This window comes from Salvelinus sp. IW2-2015, unplaced genomic scaffold, assembly GCF_002910315.2.
Source record: "Salvelinus sp. IW2-2015 unplaced genomic scaffold, ASM291031v2 Un_scaffold1372, whole genome shotgun sequence".
Lineage (NCBI taxonomy): Eukaryota > Metazoa > Chordata > Actinopteri > Salmoniformes > Salmonidae > Salvelinus > Salvelinus sp. IW2-2015.
Genome location: NW_019942864.1, coordinates 69,923 through 87,349, shown reverse-complemented (window position 1 = coordinate 87,349; position 17,427 = coordinate 69,923). Strand labels below are relative to the sequence as shown.

At 44.2% G+C, this 17,427-nt stretch overlaps 1 protein-coding gene and 1 pseudogene across 1 annotated transcript; both read left to right on the top strand.

Moving 5' to 3' along the window:
* Positions 1-4,816, top strand: part of LOC112070582 (non-receptor tyrosine-protein kinase TYK2-like) — a 20,161-nt pseudogene extending 15,345 nt beyond the window's left edge.
* A 588-nt stretch (positions 4,817-5,404) lies between these two features.
* On the top strand, positions 5,405-17,427 carry LOC112070581 (ribonucleoprotein PTB-binding 1-like). The gene is given in 16 exon segments (XM_070439040.1): positions 5,405-5,781; positions 7,494-7,560; positions 7,706-8,186; positions 9,622-9,802; positions 9,915-10,035; positions 10,658-10,758; positions 10,886-10,957; positions 11,272-11,355; positions 13,374-13,540; positions 13,664-13,763; positions 13,867-13,919; positions 13,921-13,973; positions 15,412-15,491; positions 15,646-15,777; positions 16,420-16,479; positions 16,582-17,427. Coding segments are annotated over 16 exon segments (2,202 nt in total). The 5' UTR covers positions 5,405-5,466; the 3' UTR covers positions 16,717-17,427.

Genomic DNA, 17,427 nt, shown 5'->3' with positions numbered 1-17,427 from the left:
TGTACGGATGTTATTCTGTAAGAGTGTTGTGTGTCCATGTTTTCCTTTACTGGATTTTAAATGAGTGTTGTGTGCTGCAGAACTGTCCAACCTCTTGGTGAGGAGGCAGGGTGCGGACCAGTGTGTTCAGCCTGACTCTGTGGCCCTCTGTCTGACTCAGCTGAGGTTCCATCAGATCAAAGACAAGGAGATCACCCGGTGAGAGAGAGGGCATTCTTCTTCTTCTATACATCTCTCTGTCAGCGCCCTCCTTTGTGTGTGTTTCACCTGGGTTATATTCAGTAGGGCACACCGTAGCGAAACACTTTGCACGTACCTCCAGTTTCACTAAATTCCAATACATTTTCTACTGAACACTGATGCTCTTCTCTATCTTTGTCGGTTTGTACCAGTACTTCTAAATGTGCTGTTTGTTCCCTTGCTAGGAGCAGCATCTGGGCCGTGGGACCAGGACCAACATCTACTCGGCAGTCTGTTGGTGTGGGGCGGAGGAGGAGGAGGAGGATGAGGGAGGACAAGTGGACAAACAATCTTACTGATCGCAAAGAGATCCGAGTGGTTCTTAAGATCTTGGACCAGAGCCACAAGGACATAGCTTAGTGAGTTACCATTAATAGTATCATTATCCTCTTACAGGAATTGATTGCGTGATGAGTAACCTTATCCTGAGACCTGGATACTATTAGCTCTGTGTGATATACCATCCCAGGTTCCAACCCAGTTTGCACATGTGCACACAAACGGTCTTCTTTAAGTACCTTGTGTTTCTAAAACTACCGTTTCTCTCACCATAATTCACGTCTGGAATGTGACCCTTTGTTACAATGTTCATGATAATCCTTTCCCTCTTTTCTGGTGGAGGAGTTTGTGGAGTTTGGGCCTCTGGATGTGTTCCTGCGAAGGGAAAGGGCGCTGGTCACTCCTCAGTGGAAATTTACTGTAGCCAAACAGCTGGCCAGTGCCCTGAGCTACCTCGTAAGTCAGCCTGATACCCTCACAACAAACTAAGATTACTCCTCACTCATTGTATGAAACGGTGATCTTTTAGGATGTTGATCTCCTGTCTTCTGTGATAGTCCCTCRGTTTCAAACTGTAAACCCTTGTGTCCATAGTTAATGTATTGCCAACCCTCATCTCCCACTATTGAGTGTCCTGAATGTTCTTTATGTTGTTACCTCTACCGCCTGGTTACTGCAGGAGACTAAACAACTGGTACATGGTAACGTCTGTGCCAAAAACATTCTGGTGGCTCGCCGTGGTCTGGAGAAGGGCTCCTTTCCCTTCGTCAAGCTGAGCGATCCAGGCATCGCCCTCAGCGTGCTGTCCAGAGAAGGTTAGTTCCTACTTGACCAATAAAACAGTTAGTTCCTACCAGACCACTTCCGTGTTGGGCAACACTCACTASATGATAAATAGAATCTCTCCACAGTGAGTTATTTTGTCAACACTCAATTTCCGTCTCTGGTGATTTTGCTTGGTCTTCATTCTTTTAGATCAGATTGAGTCACAAGAAGCCCTATGCAAACCACTTCCTGGTTGCTGTGAGGCCCACTTCCTGGTTGTCTTGCACTTGCCATCATATTGACACTTAGCAGGAAGGCTTTAMAGGTTATTTAGTTTGTCTTGTGAGACCATGTGATTCATGAACCTACTGAATGTAGTGGTATTATATAGCCTGGTCTGACTTAGACTGTCTCTATGCCCTACAGAGCGTGTCGAGCGAATCCCATGGATCGCCCCGGAGTGTGTGCCAAGCGGTGCCCCATTCGGCAGTGCTGCCGACCAGTGGAGCTTTGGAGCCACACTGCTGGAGATCTGCAACAATGGAGATTTGCCCATGAGTGGCAGCACGCTCACTGAGGTACCTACGGCCCTATCGTCACTGCCCTTCAATTCTCCTCCCTCTAATCATAACTCATTTATCTGCCATCCTCTTACCATGCCTGTGATTCATGCTGACCCCTGACCTCTCTCCTGCCAACAGAAAGAGCGTTTCTACGAGACGCGGAGTCGCCTCACCGAGGCCTCGTCGCAGGAACTGGCCAGCTTCATTAGCATGTGTTTGACCTACGAACCCCGGGAGAGGCCGTCCTTCCGCACTGTGCTTCGAGAGCTCACTGAACTACAGATCAAGAGTATGTCCTCTCCTTTTATTCTTTGGATCACAGTCTGTTTCTCTCCGTTTCCTCCTCTAGCATTTAGATTGACCACATTTTTGTGATTGATTAGTGTTGCTTTAATGTTGCTCTCCTGYTTTCTGATCAGATCCTGACATATCCCCCCTGGAGTCTCTCCCGGACGCTGACCCCAACGTTTTCCTCAAACGCTACTTGAAAAAGATCCGGGACTTAGGAGAGGTGAGTTAATTTCCCCGCAGGACAACGTGACTCTTATAAACACCTCTGTGCTCTTCATCTTCTGTTGTACTTTGTGATCTACTAGCGTTATGTAAAACATTATTCCCTGGCCTCCCTCTAACTGAGAGAATGCTTTGTGATCTCTCTCTTTGTCTCCAGGGTCACTTTGGGAAGGTGATTCTCTATGTGTATGACCCAGCCAACGACGGGACAGGGGACTATGTAGCAGTGAAGGCCCTGAAGCATGAGGGAGGCAGCCATCTCCGTGAAGGCTGGATGAAGGAGATTGAGATCCTCAAGTCTCTTTACCACGGCAACATAGTCAAGTACAAGGGCTGCTGCTCTGAGCTGGGTGAGTGGCATGTGATCCAGCCAAGCTCACCTGTCTGCCATCCACCTGCTGTATATGACTGGCAGTCTCATTTTCATACAATGCTTGTTTATTACATTTCTTGCTTGGCTCCTTCCTACATATGACATGTTCATGTGTGGGGGGTTTCCAGCATCTGTTCARATTTACATGTGTAGGGTAGCATTTGTATGTATGAGTGACTGCTGTAAATGCCTGTTTCATTGTCTCTACAGGAGGGCAGACGGTGCAGCTGATTATGGAGTTTCTACCGCTGGGCAGCCTCAGAGAGTACCTAGTCAAACACCGCCTGGGCTTGGCTCACAGCCTCCTCTTTGCACAGCAGATCTGCCAGGTGAGACAAGAGCACTGCACGGGGGGCTGGTAATATAAAGATATATGTAATCTAGATTCCTTCTAGGGTCCTGTTTAGTTCTGTAGCAGGTACACTGTTTGGGTTCAAGTTAAAGATTTGCTATCCAATATTGGAGTATTGTTTTATACAACAATAGATTAAAGTACTCTATTTTCTTCTCTAACCYCTACTCTCTTTCACCTTGGTCTCCCTCATCTCTCCTCCTGCTCCTTCTGCTTTTTTTCCTTTTTAAGGGGATGGATTACCTGCACTCGAAGCGATACATCCACCGGGACTTGGCTGCCCGGAACGTACTGGTGGAGAATGAGCATCTGGTGAAGATCGGGGACTTTGGCCTTACCAAATACATCCCAGAGGGAGATGTTTACTACCGCGTGCGTGAGGATGGAGACAGTCCTGTGTWCTGGTGAGTCCTGGAGCCATTGAGTAATTACTTCCCTGCTGGGCTCTGGGCTGCWAATTTAGAGTCCAGATGTGTGCATTAAAAGGTGTCTTACAGTAAACTTGACTTTATTTACAGGTATGCAATTGAGTGTCTGAAGGAGAGCAAGTTTTCCTTCTCTTCAGACATTTGGTCCTTTGGCGTGACGCTCTATGAGGTCCTGACCCACGGTGAATATCGTCAGAGCCCTCCAGTGGTACGAAATGACACCCTCCGTCTCCATCTAAATCCGCATGATCCATTTAATCAAGGCCACCAACCCTTTACATAATTATGATGCAGTCAGTGTGTGGTTTGCTGAGTGTATTAATTGTGACGTGTGCGTTTTGTATGTGTTTTTTTTATAGAAGTTCGTTCAGATGATGGGTAACGTGCAGGGTCAGATGACGGTGATGGTGCTGATCAAGCTGCTGGAGAAACACAATAGGTTGCCCTGCCCCCGAGACTGTCCTAGTGAGGTAAAGCATACAGCTAAACACTCACACAGTCATCATTATTTCTGTAAGCCAGATGCACCTAGGGAAACAAACCTGTKTTTGTTTTCAACAGATCCGCATGTTGATGCAGCATTGTTGGGACTTTGACCCTGCGAGAAGGCCATCTTTCAAATCCCTCATTGAGTCCATCGAAGCGATTCGCAAGACATACGAACGGCAACCCAATGTGCYGCTGGCCCAAATTAGCCAATGAGAACCTTACTTTTTCACAGGCCAGCTGGCCTTACTCCTGTATACCTCAGCACTTTGCTACATAAGTCTACTCTAGAGTCTACACCACACCCTGAACCACAGTGCCCTCTGTCTGTTCTGAAGGAGTAGACTGCTCTTTGTATTAATAAATAGGAACTCAGGTTTTTAGTAATTCTCATCCATTCATTCATATAGATGAGCCCTTAGTGATGGCACCTGTTTTATTTTGATGTGACAGATATAATTTTTTTAGGTGTGAAATTCCCTGAATGGCAGCTATAGTGCTGTCTCGGGAGGAGAACCGGGTCCAGGTTCCGTGACTGATCAAATTAGGTTCTACCTTTTAGCCCGAGTTGGAGGATCCCATTCATATGAAATATTTAGTATCCAGAACAGGAGAGGAGCTGTCATTGCACATGATTTGTCACTCATAATGTTCACATGATTAATATAACACTTCAATTGAGGCATGTATATTACCAACAGTTTCTCTTTATTTCTGTATTGGTGTAAATATAAAACATTTACTGATTGTATTGTATCWTATCATGTTTTTCCTTATGTTTGTATGTATTAAATGTTTGAGTGGGCGAATGTTGAAAATTAAGCATTTGTATCCCTTGACTGTGTTTAATAAATTTGACCAAAGCCCAAAAAATGCAGGTTGTGAATTGTTAGTTCATCATTTGTAACACTTTCACCGAATGMAAATGACCAATTGTGTATTTATTTAAAAAAGAGGGTTGAGTGCAAAGCTAAGGGAAGTCCACTTCTGTTTGCCAACTTGAGCAAACTGTCTACTCAGATGTGGTATGATAAACATGCTAAGGTCCAGTGTGCCTCGAGGCGAAAGCTAATTTGATTTTATGCCTAAATAATTTCCCCATTAGTTGAGCTTTTCCAAATAAAATCAATTTTCCTGTCAATCAGCGACATACACAGCTGAATGAAATGCAAACACCTCAACTTCTATTGAATCAGAAATTATATAGTGATTTTCTCCATATGTTCATACCGGTAATTCAATTCAATGTACTGGATCATGTGGGTTTGTTGAATTTGCAGTGGGCGTCACTGGTTTTGATTTATGACAGGCAAGCTACAACTACCCGCCCCGCTCATGACGTGACGTGGTATAAAAAAAATGCATCCTCTCGTCCAATTAGAAACCGAGTTGCGCCCATGTGTGTATTGTTTAAACTMCTCAAATCTGAAGGTGTTGTCAGTTTCAGAAAACTTTCAAGCAAAGGTGATGGCGGCCGCGGTGTCCGTTAGCGCAGCTCCCAGAGAAGAAAATCCAAATGCAGGGCCCAATTTCGCTAGCCGTACACTTCACGAAAACTATGACCCCGCTGTCGAACACGAGAATTGGGTATCCAGGGATCCCGAACTCGAGCCCAGTGATGGGGATGCATCATCGGACAACGAGTGTCAGCGAAGGGTCGATGAAGAGTTGACGACGCTTAGCCCTGAAGAGATTGAGAGTCGCTTGGACAGAACTCGTCGAGAGTTTTACAATCGCCGGAAAATCATAATTAAAAACCTGCCATCCGATGTTAGCAATCAGGTAAGTTTCCTAAACTTTTTTTAGTTTTCACAAGCGTTAACGTAGAAATCTAACGCGGGTCAGTAATTTCATCAGATCAAGCCCAGGATGCAGCTCGTTAATCTAGTAACGTTATGTAAAAGATAAATAACTATACCCTTGCCATGAAATTGACATCTAGCTATATTACCAGTAGTTTAACGGAGTTCGCTGACTTGGTGATGTATGTATTCTAGTTAGCTAGCTTATCTTAACGTTAGCTAGCATAGTTTCCTAGTAACAACGATTTGCGAACTAATTGTCGTTCCTAATTATGTCGCGAATAAACTTTATTTGAGTTCTCAAAGTATCTACTACGTGGTAGGTGATGTTTGGTGGTTATTCACCGCCTGACTGCTATTGCCCACTCCAACATCGCGCGTGGTTGATGGACAAGTTGAAAGTGCAGAATTAAAATCCTCGTGCGGAAAGGCAATGCTAGTTGCTAACGTTAGCAAAACTGTTTGTTTTGTTTTGACCAGTAATTGTCAGGCTATGGATTGACATGCATTTTATGTGACTGGTTCAGAAGTCTGTCGTTAAATTATTTTCAGTTAATGTCCCTCATTGAAACCAACTTCAWGGCCCTGGAACATTTTGTTTAAAAAAAAGTTGGAACATGCTTGACTCGTGGGGAACTGTGGCCTGTGCGCGTTTCATTGTTTGCTTGGGTGCATATTGGGAGTTCGAGATGGGAACGTGAGTAGCAGTGACAAAGGGTTGAAGGTGTAGAGGCAACGTAGCCGCTTTCAGAAAATGCTAGACAYCATTGCGATTCGTTTGTGGAACAGGCAGCATTGTGGAACAACATTTCTCCTAGCACAGTGAATGGGCAACTTTTTTTTCCACCATTGCCCAATAGCTGGTGATGACTTTGCTTTTGTTTCATATTGGCAAAGACACCTGTTGTAAGCAAGCAATCATCCTAAATAGTTTTGATCAATACTGATGAACATTTAGGTACTACAGATGGTGTATACTCAAATATTGTTGTGGAAAYCACTTGCCAATGTCACACTATCCCTAATTGMACATTTAAAAAACGGATAGCAGCATGCTTCGACCCCCCCAATGAATGGAACAGCAGGTCAGTGAATAAAAGTAGACATGTAGATGGAGCTACACAACAGATGGCTTTAGATTAGTGATGTTCACACATCACATTAGTTTGTCATGTTTTCAAGGGATTGTAGTGTCTAACACTTATTTTTAAGCATAATTTATGCCTACAATACTACACCATTGTATGGTTAAACGTAGACCTGTACTAATCTGGGAATATCACATTTATGTTTTTAKGTGTTCTGTGGTAGTTGGAGAATAACCCATTAATGTATTATAAAGGTAATGGTATTCATTTAAGTCAAGTWAATAATTTAGCAGCGGTGGGCTGCCACTGCTAAATCGTTGCTTCCATGCCCAAAAATATGATAGAACCAACAATCACAAAAATAAAAACTAGATGGGGAGAATCTAAAATGGCATAAGGCCCCCATTTTTGTGTCACTCAGATGGCATAAGAACACTGCATAAGCCCAGGCAAGATGTGTAGAATTGCAGGAAATTAGCTTCAAAACATAAGCTAATGTTTTAGCAAAACAAGGAGGACTTTTAAAAATATTAGCAGGAGAGTTCTCCGGAAAAAATTATAGGGGGAACACTGATTGTAGCTAACCACAATTTCTCCCTTTCAGGAGGTACATGAGCTGTTGCGCAACTATGACTTGAAGTACTGTTTTGTGGACAAATACAAGGGAACAGGTAGGTAAAAAAAGACTAATTGGATGCAGCAGGCTCTGACAGAGCTWGACAAACATTCCTCAACTCTCTTCCTATTTTGAGCAATGTAACCTTCCACATAGTTTTTCACAGTCTTAGCTCATATTCTCTCCTCTTCCCCCCTCAGCCTTCGTCACACTGCTCCATGGGGAGCAGGCACAATGTGCCATCAAAGAGTTCCACCAGCACATGWTGCGGGAGCGGGAGATCTCTGTGCAGCTGCAGCCCACCGACMCGCTGCTGTGCATCGCCAACCTGCCCCACGCTTTCTCCCAGCAGCAGTTTGAGGAGCTGGTGAGACCCTTCGGCAACCTGGAGCGCTGCTTCCTGGTCCACAGTGCCTCCACTGGCCACTCCAAGGGCTACGGCTTCGTGGAGTACATGAAGAAGGACTCTGCGGCTAGGGCTAAGTCTGAGCTGCTGGGGAAGCAGCTGGGCTCCAGGATGCTGTATGTCCACTGGACTGAGGTGGGCTCCCTCACCTACCCCCTGRTGCACTCCAGGTGTCTCTGTGTGGACCGTCTGCCCCCCAGCCTGCTGACCGCCCAGGACCTCAGCAATGCCCTGGCCGACACGCACGCACCCATCTTCTGCCAGGTCAGTCACATGCGAACACGCGCACAGGAACTCCAACGCCCTCGCARGCAAACTTGCACTGATATTTTCAGAGGATTTAACATGTGTATCTGACTCATGAATAGTATATATATCTAGTAGCTTTTCTCAGTTCAATTTGTATCTGAGTGGCTCCAGGATACTCTAGTAGCAAGCAGAACATACCTGCTTGTACCTTTGGCACTTTATACTTTGTTAGTCATGAAAGTTTCCCCCTATGTTTTCTTTTTTTTTTGAAGCAGCGGTGGCAAAGTTGACGTGGGCATGGTATTAGAGGCCCTCTTGGCCTCAAAAACCATTTAGTTTTAGAGCTAATTTCCTGCAATTCTGCACATTGCCATTGCTTATACCTTTTTTCTTATGCTATCTGGGTGACTCAAACGTATAACAAGATCAATTGAGTGCCAATGCCATGCCATTTTCAGAATTTTTGATTGTTCTGGACTTTTTTAAACTTTGATTGTTAGTTCTTAAAGATATAGATCTCCATTGTCTTGTCWACYTACTTTATATCTGGTTTACACTGAATGTTTTACCATCCTGAAATATTTTTATTAATATAAGTTACCAGTTTCAGTGGTGGCCACGATTTAAAATCTGCAGTGGACTGCTGCTATGTGCATGTAGGGGAAACACTGCAACTGCTTTTGTTTACACAGAGCAAGTGTGTTTGAGGTAGCTGTGCTACAAGGTTCAGATGGTTGTGTTATCATGTAACATGGGGCATCCGTAGTGATGACAGGATCTTGGGCAGTTCACGTGGCTATAGATGGAGTATTTTTGTATGAATCTGGCTTTCGACCCTCACCTTTGACCTGCTTTTCCTGTGGCCACTCTGTTTCTATAGCAATGAGCATTGCTGGTTTCTATGGTGATGACCACCTGACTCCCAGGTGGTGTCAGTCAACAGGGCTCTGACCCTACAGGCCTTTCTGGAATGAGACAGCAGTGTCCTTTTGGCACCACAAGCACACATAGTCATTCATATACCTTTAGGGCACAGTAGTTTGAGGTCTGGCAGAACACTGTTGCGTAATAGTGTGAGTGAGGCAATTTAACTATTGGACAGGTTAAGACTCAGGAATAAACTCAGCTCTTAATTTTTCATAGCTCACTTGGTCTTGTTACATTGTTTATTGCCTTTGTAGATCGACAAACGGAGAGAATTGATTGGTAATTGCTTTTAAACATTGAGACTCCAGTAGTAGCTGTGGCAAACTGGAGAGAAGATTTGGGAACATGAAGTCCCAAGTATTTGCTCTACTTTATATTACAGAATGCCACTGGGCATGATTCAGTTTAATCCCACCTACTGTCTACCATCATTCTACCTGAATTCTGTGTAAACCTATTTAAATGGCAAACGTAGTCATTAGTTTTGGACTGAATGCATATTTAACTTAATTTTCCTTTATTCAGTTGGCTCAGGCCAGATGACAGTTTCCGGCGGTTTGCCATGTTGGAGTTCTCCTCGGCAGAGATGGCTGAGCAGGTGCAGCGAGAGGCTGACGGCAGGGCGCTAGGTGGACCCACATCCGCGTTCTCCTTCTGTGCCCCTGGACCCCCGGGAAGGAGCATGCTGGCTGCCCTCATCGCTGCCCAGACCATGGTAAAGACTTCTTGGTTGCCACACCAGACCATATGTTTGAACTAGTACTCCCTTATGTTACTGTGGTAAAACAACTGTTCTGAATGGCTGTCCTCCCCTTCCTCCTCCACAGGCCCTGAACCGAGGGAAAGGTCTCCTCCCTGAGCCCACAGCCATGCAGATCCTCACAGGCCTCAGTAACCCTGCCACCCTCAAGATGCTGCTCAACCCCCTCACCCAGGGCAGGAAACAAGGTGAGTAAGAACATGCCATTTTCTAAAGGAAGACAATGTATGGTTTGAGTCTCTTACCCTGGTGTGGGGGTAAGCTTTAAAGCAGGGGTGTCAAACTCATTCCATGGTGGGCCTAGTGTCTGCTGTTTTTTCCTTTCAATTAAGACCTAGACAACCAGGTGAGGGGAGTTCTATACTAATTAGTGACCTTAATTCATCAATCAAGTACAAAGGAGCCAAAACCCGTAGAAATTCCGTGGAATGAGTTTGACACGTGCTTTTAAGCTACAATAGTAACTTTTTTGCTGACCTGACCAAATTCACATTGACAGACCTATAACTCACATTTCTTTCTCATTGTAAGCAAGTCTAAGAAGTGGTAGATATTTTCTATGCGRACAATTTCTATGCTTCTCATTCAGGTTTTTGTTTTTGAGTCTCTTACTTTTGGTTTTGTACACCAGCTGAAAATATATTTCACATCGGTTTAGATCACACAATGATTCTRTACACTTGCTTGTTTTGTCACAACTGAAATTTGGCAAACTATTAGAATTTTAACAACAGGGATGCATATTGCACCTTTTAATGCATGGTGAATGAATAGGTTGTCATGTCTTAAGGTCAAATGGTTTCTCTGCAGGTCTCCTTGGTGCTGCTCCCACCATGCCCCTGCTGGCTAACCCCGCCCTCTCTGCTGCTCTGCTCCAGCTCCTCCTCCAGAACCAGGCCCAAGTTCAACAGGTACCCTGCATACCATGCCCTGCATACTCACCACCTCCCTCTCCTCCAGCTCCTCTCCCCTCTTTTGTTGGTTCATTAGTCTCTCTCATCCACACTTCTCCTACTTTATTCTCTCCTCTACTATCAGCAAGCCTTTTTGGGGAATCATCTTCTCTGGGCTCAGGTGCTGCACAATAAAGAGAATCGACTACTTCCCTGTGTGAGTGATCACTGAGCGCGTGTGTAGATGTGCGTGGTAGATATAGGTTTGTCGTGAAGGGACTGCTCCCTAAACCAAAGCTGGTAAATGCTCTCCCTCGGGAAAGCGGTTCTTTCTGCTGCTGCCTTTTTGTGGTGCTTTTCTAGTAATATTAATGTGCAACTGGTTTGGTTTTGAAGTGTTTTACTGTGAATTCTGTTGACTGACATAATTCTGAAATGTGCCATTTTTTGGTTCAGTAAATATCGGATATGTAGACTATTTTAGCATCTTGTGGGTCACTGAGGCGTGTGTCTAACTCGTGTCTCCTACAGGCAGGGCTGATGGGGGACAACCTTCTGGCTGCTATGCCTCTCCAGCAGGGAGTCCATCTGCTGGGAGACCTGCCTCAAGGTTTGGCCTTCCATTCATCTCATTTTAAAATTCTTTATTGGCAAGACTAAAGTCTATTTGTATTGCCAATACAACTCACTAGTAGCCGTTTCTCTAGTTTGGCTTATTTATCACATACAGCAATGTTCTACATTGATGCTGAGCATATGCATGCTATGCTAGCCCTGCTGCTCTGTTAGTGATTCCATTGCAGGTTCTTTACACATGTAGTGGATTTGGGCAGTACTTATTAGGCGACAGACTAATTGATGCCGATTAATTAGGCCGATTTCAAGTTTTCATAACTGGAAATCGGTGATTTTGGAATGCCGATTTAGCCTTTTATTTATTTGTACTTTTTTAATGTACACCTTTATTTAACTAGGCAAGTCAGTTAAGAACACATTCTTATTTTCAATGACGGCCTAGGAACAGTGGGTTAACTCCTTGTTCAGGGGCAGAAACGACAGATTTTTACCTTGTCAGCTCAGGATTCAATCTTGCAACCTTACTTAACTACCAACGCTCTAACCACCTGCCTCACGAGGAGCCCACCTGTTACGCGAATGCAGTAAGAAGCCATTGTAATTACTAGCTAGCATTAAACTTATCTTATATAAAAAACAACCAATCAATCAATCATAATCACTAGTTAACTACACATGTGTTGATGATATTACTTGTTATCTAGCGTGTCCCTGCGTTGCATATAATCGATGCAGTGCGCATTGCGGAAAAATGACTGTCGTTGCTCCAACATGTACCTAACCATAAACATCAATGCCTTTCTTAAAATCAATACACAGAAGTATAATTTTTAAACCTGAATATTAGCTAAAAGAAAACCAGGTTAGCAGGCAATATTAACCAGGTTAAATGGTTCACTCTCTTGCGTTCATTGCACGCAGATCAGGGTATATGCAACAGTTTGGCCGCCTGGCTCATTGCGAACTAATTTGCCAGAATTTACGTAATGATGACATAACATTGAAGGTTTGCAAGACAGGAATATTTAGACTTATGGGATGCACCCTTAGGAAAATACGGAACGGTTCCATTTCACTGAAAGAATAAACGTTTGTTTTCGAGATGATAGTTTCGCGATTCGACCATATTAATGACCTACGGCTTGTATTTCTGTGTGTTATGTTATAATTAAGTCTATGATTTGATAGAGCAGTCTGACTGAGCGATGGTAGGCACCAGCAGGCTCGTAAGCATTCATTCAAATAGCATTTTCGTGCGTTTTGCCAGCAGCTCTTCCCAATGCTTCAACATTGCGCTTTCTGACTTCAAGCCTATCAACTCCCAAGATTAGGCTGGTGTAACCGATGTGAAATGGCTAGCTAGTTAGCGGGGTGCGCGCTAATAGCGTTTCAAACGTCACTCGCTCTGAGACTTGAATATTGTTCCCATTGCTCTGCATAGGCAACGCTGCTTCGAGGGTGGCTGTTGTCGTTGTGTTCCTGGTTCGAGCCCAGGTAGAGCGAGGAGAGGGATGGAATTATACTGTTACACTGGCAATACTAAAGTGCCTATAAGAACATCCAATAATCAAAGGTATATGAAATAACTACAACCAAAAACTTCTTACCTGGAAAATTGAAGACTCATGTTAAAAGAATCACCAGCTTTCATATGTTCTCATGTTCTGAGCAAGGAACTTAAATGTTAGCTTTCTTACATGGCACATATTGCACTTTTACTTATTTCTCCAACACTTTGTTTTTGCAATATTAAACCAATTGAACAAGTTTTCATTATCTATGAGGCTAAATTGATTTTGATGTATTATATTAGTTAAAATACGTGTTCATTCAGTATTGTTGTAATTGTCATATTACAAATCGCCGATCGTATCGGCTTTTTTTGGTCCTCCAATAATCGGTATCGGCGTTGAAATATCATAATCGGTCGACCTCTTGTGCTTATTACATCTAGGTTATTTACGTTAGTGTTGTATTGATTTCAGTGTAATCTCAGGGCTCTCTACAGTGTAGTGATGGGGTGTTATATTAATAAGGTGTTTGTCTCGTGTCCCCAGGCGGTTGTGCCATCCCTGGGCCTCCAGTCAGACCCTATAAAACCTCCACTCTATGGGTCACCCCTGGGCAGAGAGTCTCCCACCAGCTTCTCCCAACCCCCCCCCACTCTCCAGGCATGTCAATCCCCACTGGTGGAGTTGATGGACAGAGGGTTTACAGCACCTGGGTATGATGATTAAAATGCTCTGTATACTTTTAATATTGTCCCTACTAGCAGGATGCTCAAGTCATTGCCTCATTACATAACATCAAGTCCTCTGATTATTATTTTACAATGTTTTCTCCAATAGATGTCCATACTAGGACACCCTCCCAACGATGTAAATCTTCCCCAGAACTCCTTCAATGTCCACAGCCTTTCCCATCCTCAGTGAGCTGCCCTTCCTACTGTCTGCAGCCTGTGAAGTTTGGCTCTGATTTCTTCCCAATACTGACCCATAGGGTTTTTCACCTCTTCCATTCCGCCGTCCTTCACACAGGCGCCAACTGCAGCCCCACCCTTACAGGAAGAGACCAGCGCTAGCAACCAGCGCACACAGAACATCCCTGTAACTACAAGCTGCGCTACCAGGAGTCCTACACCCAGACTACCCCCAATAACACAAAAGATTGCCCCTAGCCTCTAACCTTTACTGTCCAGCCCTAGTGCCTGGCATGGCTGATCTGATGTGATAGAATGCCTGGTCATTGATGTTTATTTGATATCTGAGGACACTGCTGTCTTGGTTAAGGTCATTGTGGCCACAGGTGGGTTTTCTAACTCTCTGGCTGCCCAGTGGTCAGTGCATAGACTTTTTTCTAGTGTGATAGAACAGTGGGCCTGCTTATCAGCACCACTTCCTGTCTGGCTACCCTGTCCTCACAATGGTTTGAACCTAGGGTCCTCTGCCTCTCAAACATGGGCCTGCCCGCTTGACAACGTACTAGCCAGATGCGCCACCAAAAAGCTTGCAGCTGTGGAGTAAGAGTACGATACGATCTTAATAACTTCTTAGTGATTGGGAGCAGTATTTTCACATCCGGATGAAAAGCGTGCCCAAAGTAAACTGCCTGTTACTCAGGCCCAGAGGCTAGGATATGCATATAATTGGTAGATTTGGATAGAAAACACTAAAGTTTCTAAAACTGTTAAAATAATGTCTGAGTATAACAGAACTGATTTGGCAGGTGAAACCCTGAGGACAAACCATCCAGGGGGGAAAAATTGAGGTCATAGTATTTCCCATTGGTTTTCTATTGAAAGCCCTATTTAATAGGAACCTGGTTGCAGTTCCTATAGCTTTCACCAGATGTCAACAGTCTTTAGAAATTGCTTGATGTTTTTATTTTGAGAAATGAAGTACGGCTGTTCTTTGTAAGTGTCATTCCAGATGGATTCTACTGTTTGGTGCGCGTGAACTGGAACGCGCTTCACGTTTTTATCCGGTATTGAAAACAGTTTATCCCGGTATTGAAAACAGTTTATCCCGTCTTAATTTTTATCGATTATTTATGTTTTAGGATACCTGAGGTTGGATTAGGAACGTTGTTTGGACCAAGTTTACAGTTAACTTATTAGATACTTTGTAGTCATGTTGGGCGAGTTGGTACCGGTGTATTTCTGACCAAACTCGCCAAATGGACATTTTGGAGATATAAAGGACATTATCGAGCAGAAGGACCATTTGTGATGTTTCTGGGACATTTGAGTGCCAACAGAAGATCTTCAAAGGTAAGGCATTTATTATATCGTTATTTCTGACTTGTGTCGCCACCTGCCAGCGGGGCYCTGTCCTCAGATAATCGCACGGTTTGCTTTCGCCGTAAAGCCTTTTTGAAATCTGACAATGCTGCTGGATTAACTAGAAGTTGAGCTTTATTTTTATGTATTACTTATTTTTGTGAATATTGATTTTTCGTTGGTTTGAATTTGGCGCTCTGCAATTTCACTGGATGTTGTCAAATCGATCCCGCTAACGGGATTGGCGCGGGAAGGGATCACTAACAGGTGTTAACTTGGTTACATGAGCAGCAGGTTTAATGGCGTCTGGCTCCTCTCTCCCCAGGACCCTCTGGCCCATRTGTATGAACAGCAGGAGGCTCTGGACACTGGAGCTCTGGCAGGGTTCGGYCAGCAGGTAAGAGACACTACCATCTCCACTTCACATCCAGCCTTCAAACTGTGGCATCTCTTGCCTTTTTTAATTTCCACTCTCCTTTGTTATCTTGAATTTTTATATATACATGTGTAACTACATGCAGCATAGAATAACTTGATGAATGTCTCCGTAGCGGTTTGGTCACCCCGGCTACAGTGAGCAGGCCTCCTCCCACTATAGTTACCCCCCCAGCCCGCCCTCGTCTTCCTACTACAGCTCGGTGGCACCCGGCCCCGGCAGCCTCCCCTCCAGCCATCTCAACAAGGTAGGCCCACACTGACACCCACCCTCACTGCTGCTTAGACTTTTCCTCTGCCTCTTCCCAATGTAATCAACAGATCTAATGAGGATTGAGTGTCTGATCAAAATATAAAGGATGACCTCTGTTATTTAGACTTAGCGGAGATGTCTTGACATCTGTTGGCTAGTCTAGCACCCATGTTGGGGACAATCTAAATTCTAAAACGTTATGTAACAGTTGGGCTGAAAATGTTAAGTCAAATTATTGGCTAAATCTGGGTGTCCTTGGTCCACTCAGACGAATGCGGACAACACATGATCTGATATGCTTGAAGCCGTACATTGTTGCATAACCACAGTAGCCATGCTGGCAGAACGATGACAAACAAAATGGCGGAGGAGTGTCCTGCAGAGATTTTGTAGCAGAATCCTGTGAAGTCACATGTGGATGTTCGATATTGCATCTTTCTGTTTGAGTGGACTGTGTCAAAGTTGAAGGGATAGATCGGGCTTTACTGTGCCTGTTTGTTCCTCTTAGTTTTGCGCTCACAAAGACCCAAGCCGCCCGTCTTTACTGGAAATCAAAACGTACATATTGTGCCTTTTTTAGATGAGACCAATGCATTGTGGTTCTGTTTTGATCACTGAWCACTGTTTGTCTGTTCAGGCTGTGGGCATGCCTCCTGTGAGCCACTCTAACCTGTACCCATCTGGTCTGGGGATGAAGGTCAGTGTGCCTCTTTGTCATTGTCGGTTGGTCTGCCATTTCCTGTTCTGTCCCCGTTTTTCACCATGGCATTTACAGTAGTAATGTCTCTGCCCCCTCTAGACTCCCATTGGTGGTCACAAGCGTCTGATCCCGTCTCCAGAGCCCAGCCCAGAAGGGGGCTACGTGGGACAACACTCCCAGGGCCTGGGGGGCCACTATGCTGACTCCTACCTGAAACGCAAGCGTGTCTTCTAATGTAAACCAATCAAAGCTTCTTGTACGATTTGCCAATTAACAGCCAGGATATGGCTCTATTTCCCCCAGGAGCTCCTCCAATCAGCTTTTAGGTTTTGGGCTTGGCGGTCCAGTGTCTCTCACTTGTGTTCCTGCCAGCGATTTCTCCCCCCCCCCCTGGAGGGCCCTGGGGTTGCAGCCTGTCGCTAATCAGGACATAACAATGCGTGCCAGTGTATGGGAGTTTTGATGTGTTTTTTTTGTGTAAATATATGATTTCAGTGTGCTTGTAAATGAAGTTTTATCCTTTGATTTTTAATGTCTTTTTTTCTATCAGGAAATCCCTTTGTTTAAAAATGGGGAGTTACCTTGTACTATAAGAAAATAATTGTAAAATCTGATTTCAGGTCTTTTTTTCCTCTGCGTATTCCCTTCATTGGTTGGCTGAGCGCTTTTTATTTAAATTTTTATATTTTGTATTAGTTRTTTCTTCCTGTTGTGATGGTGTCAACGGGTTTCTATTTTTAAAAGCTTTTCCTCCCAGTATTTTTGTATATATTTCATTAGTTTGATGGGAWGTTTTTTTTCTTCKCGCTCCTTCCTCCTACAGGGATTATGTACTGACTGTCTGGACAGGATTCAGGCCTTCGATTCATGTAGATCTGTGTAGCAGTACTGCCTTTGTCTTTTGTCCTTTGGAAAAACTGTCCCCTTAAACAAAACACTAGTTTG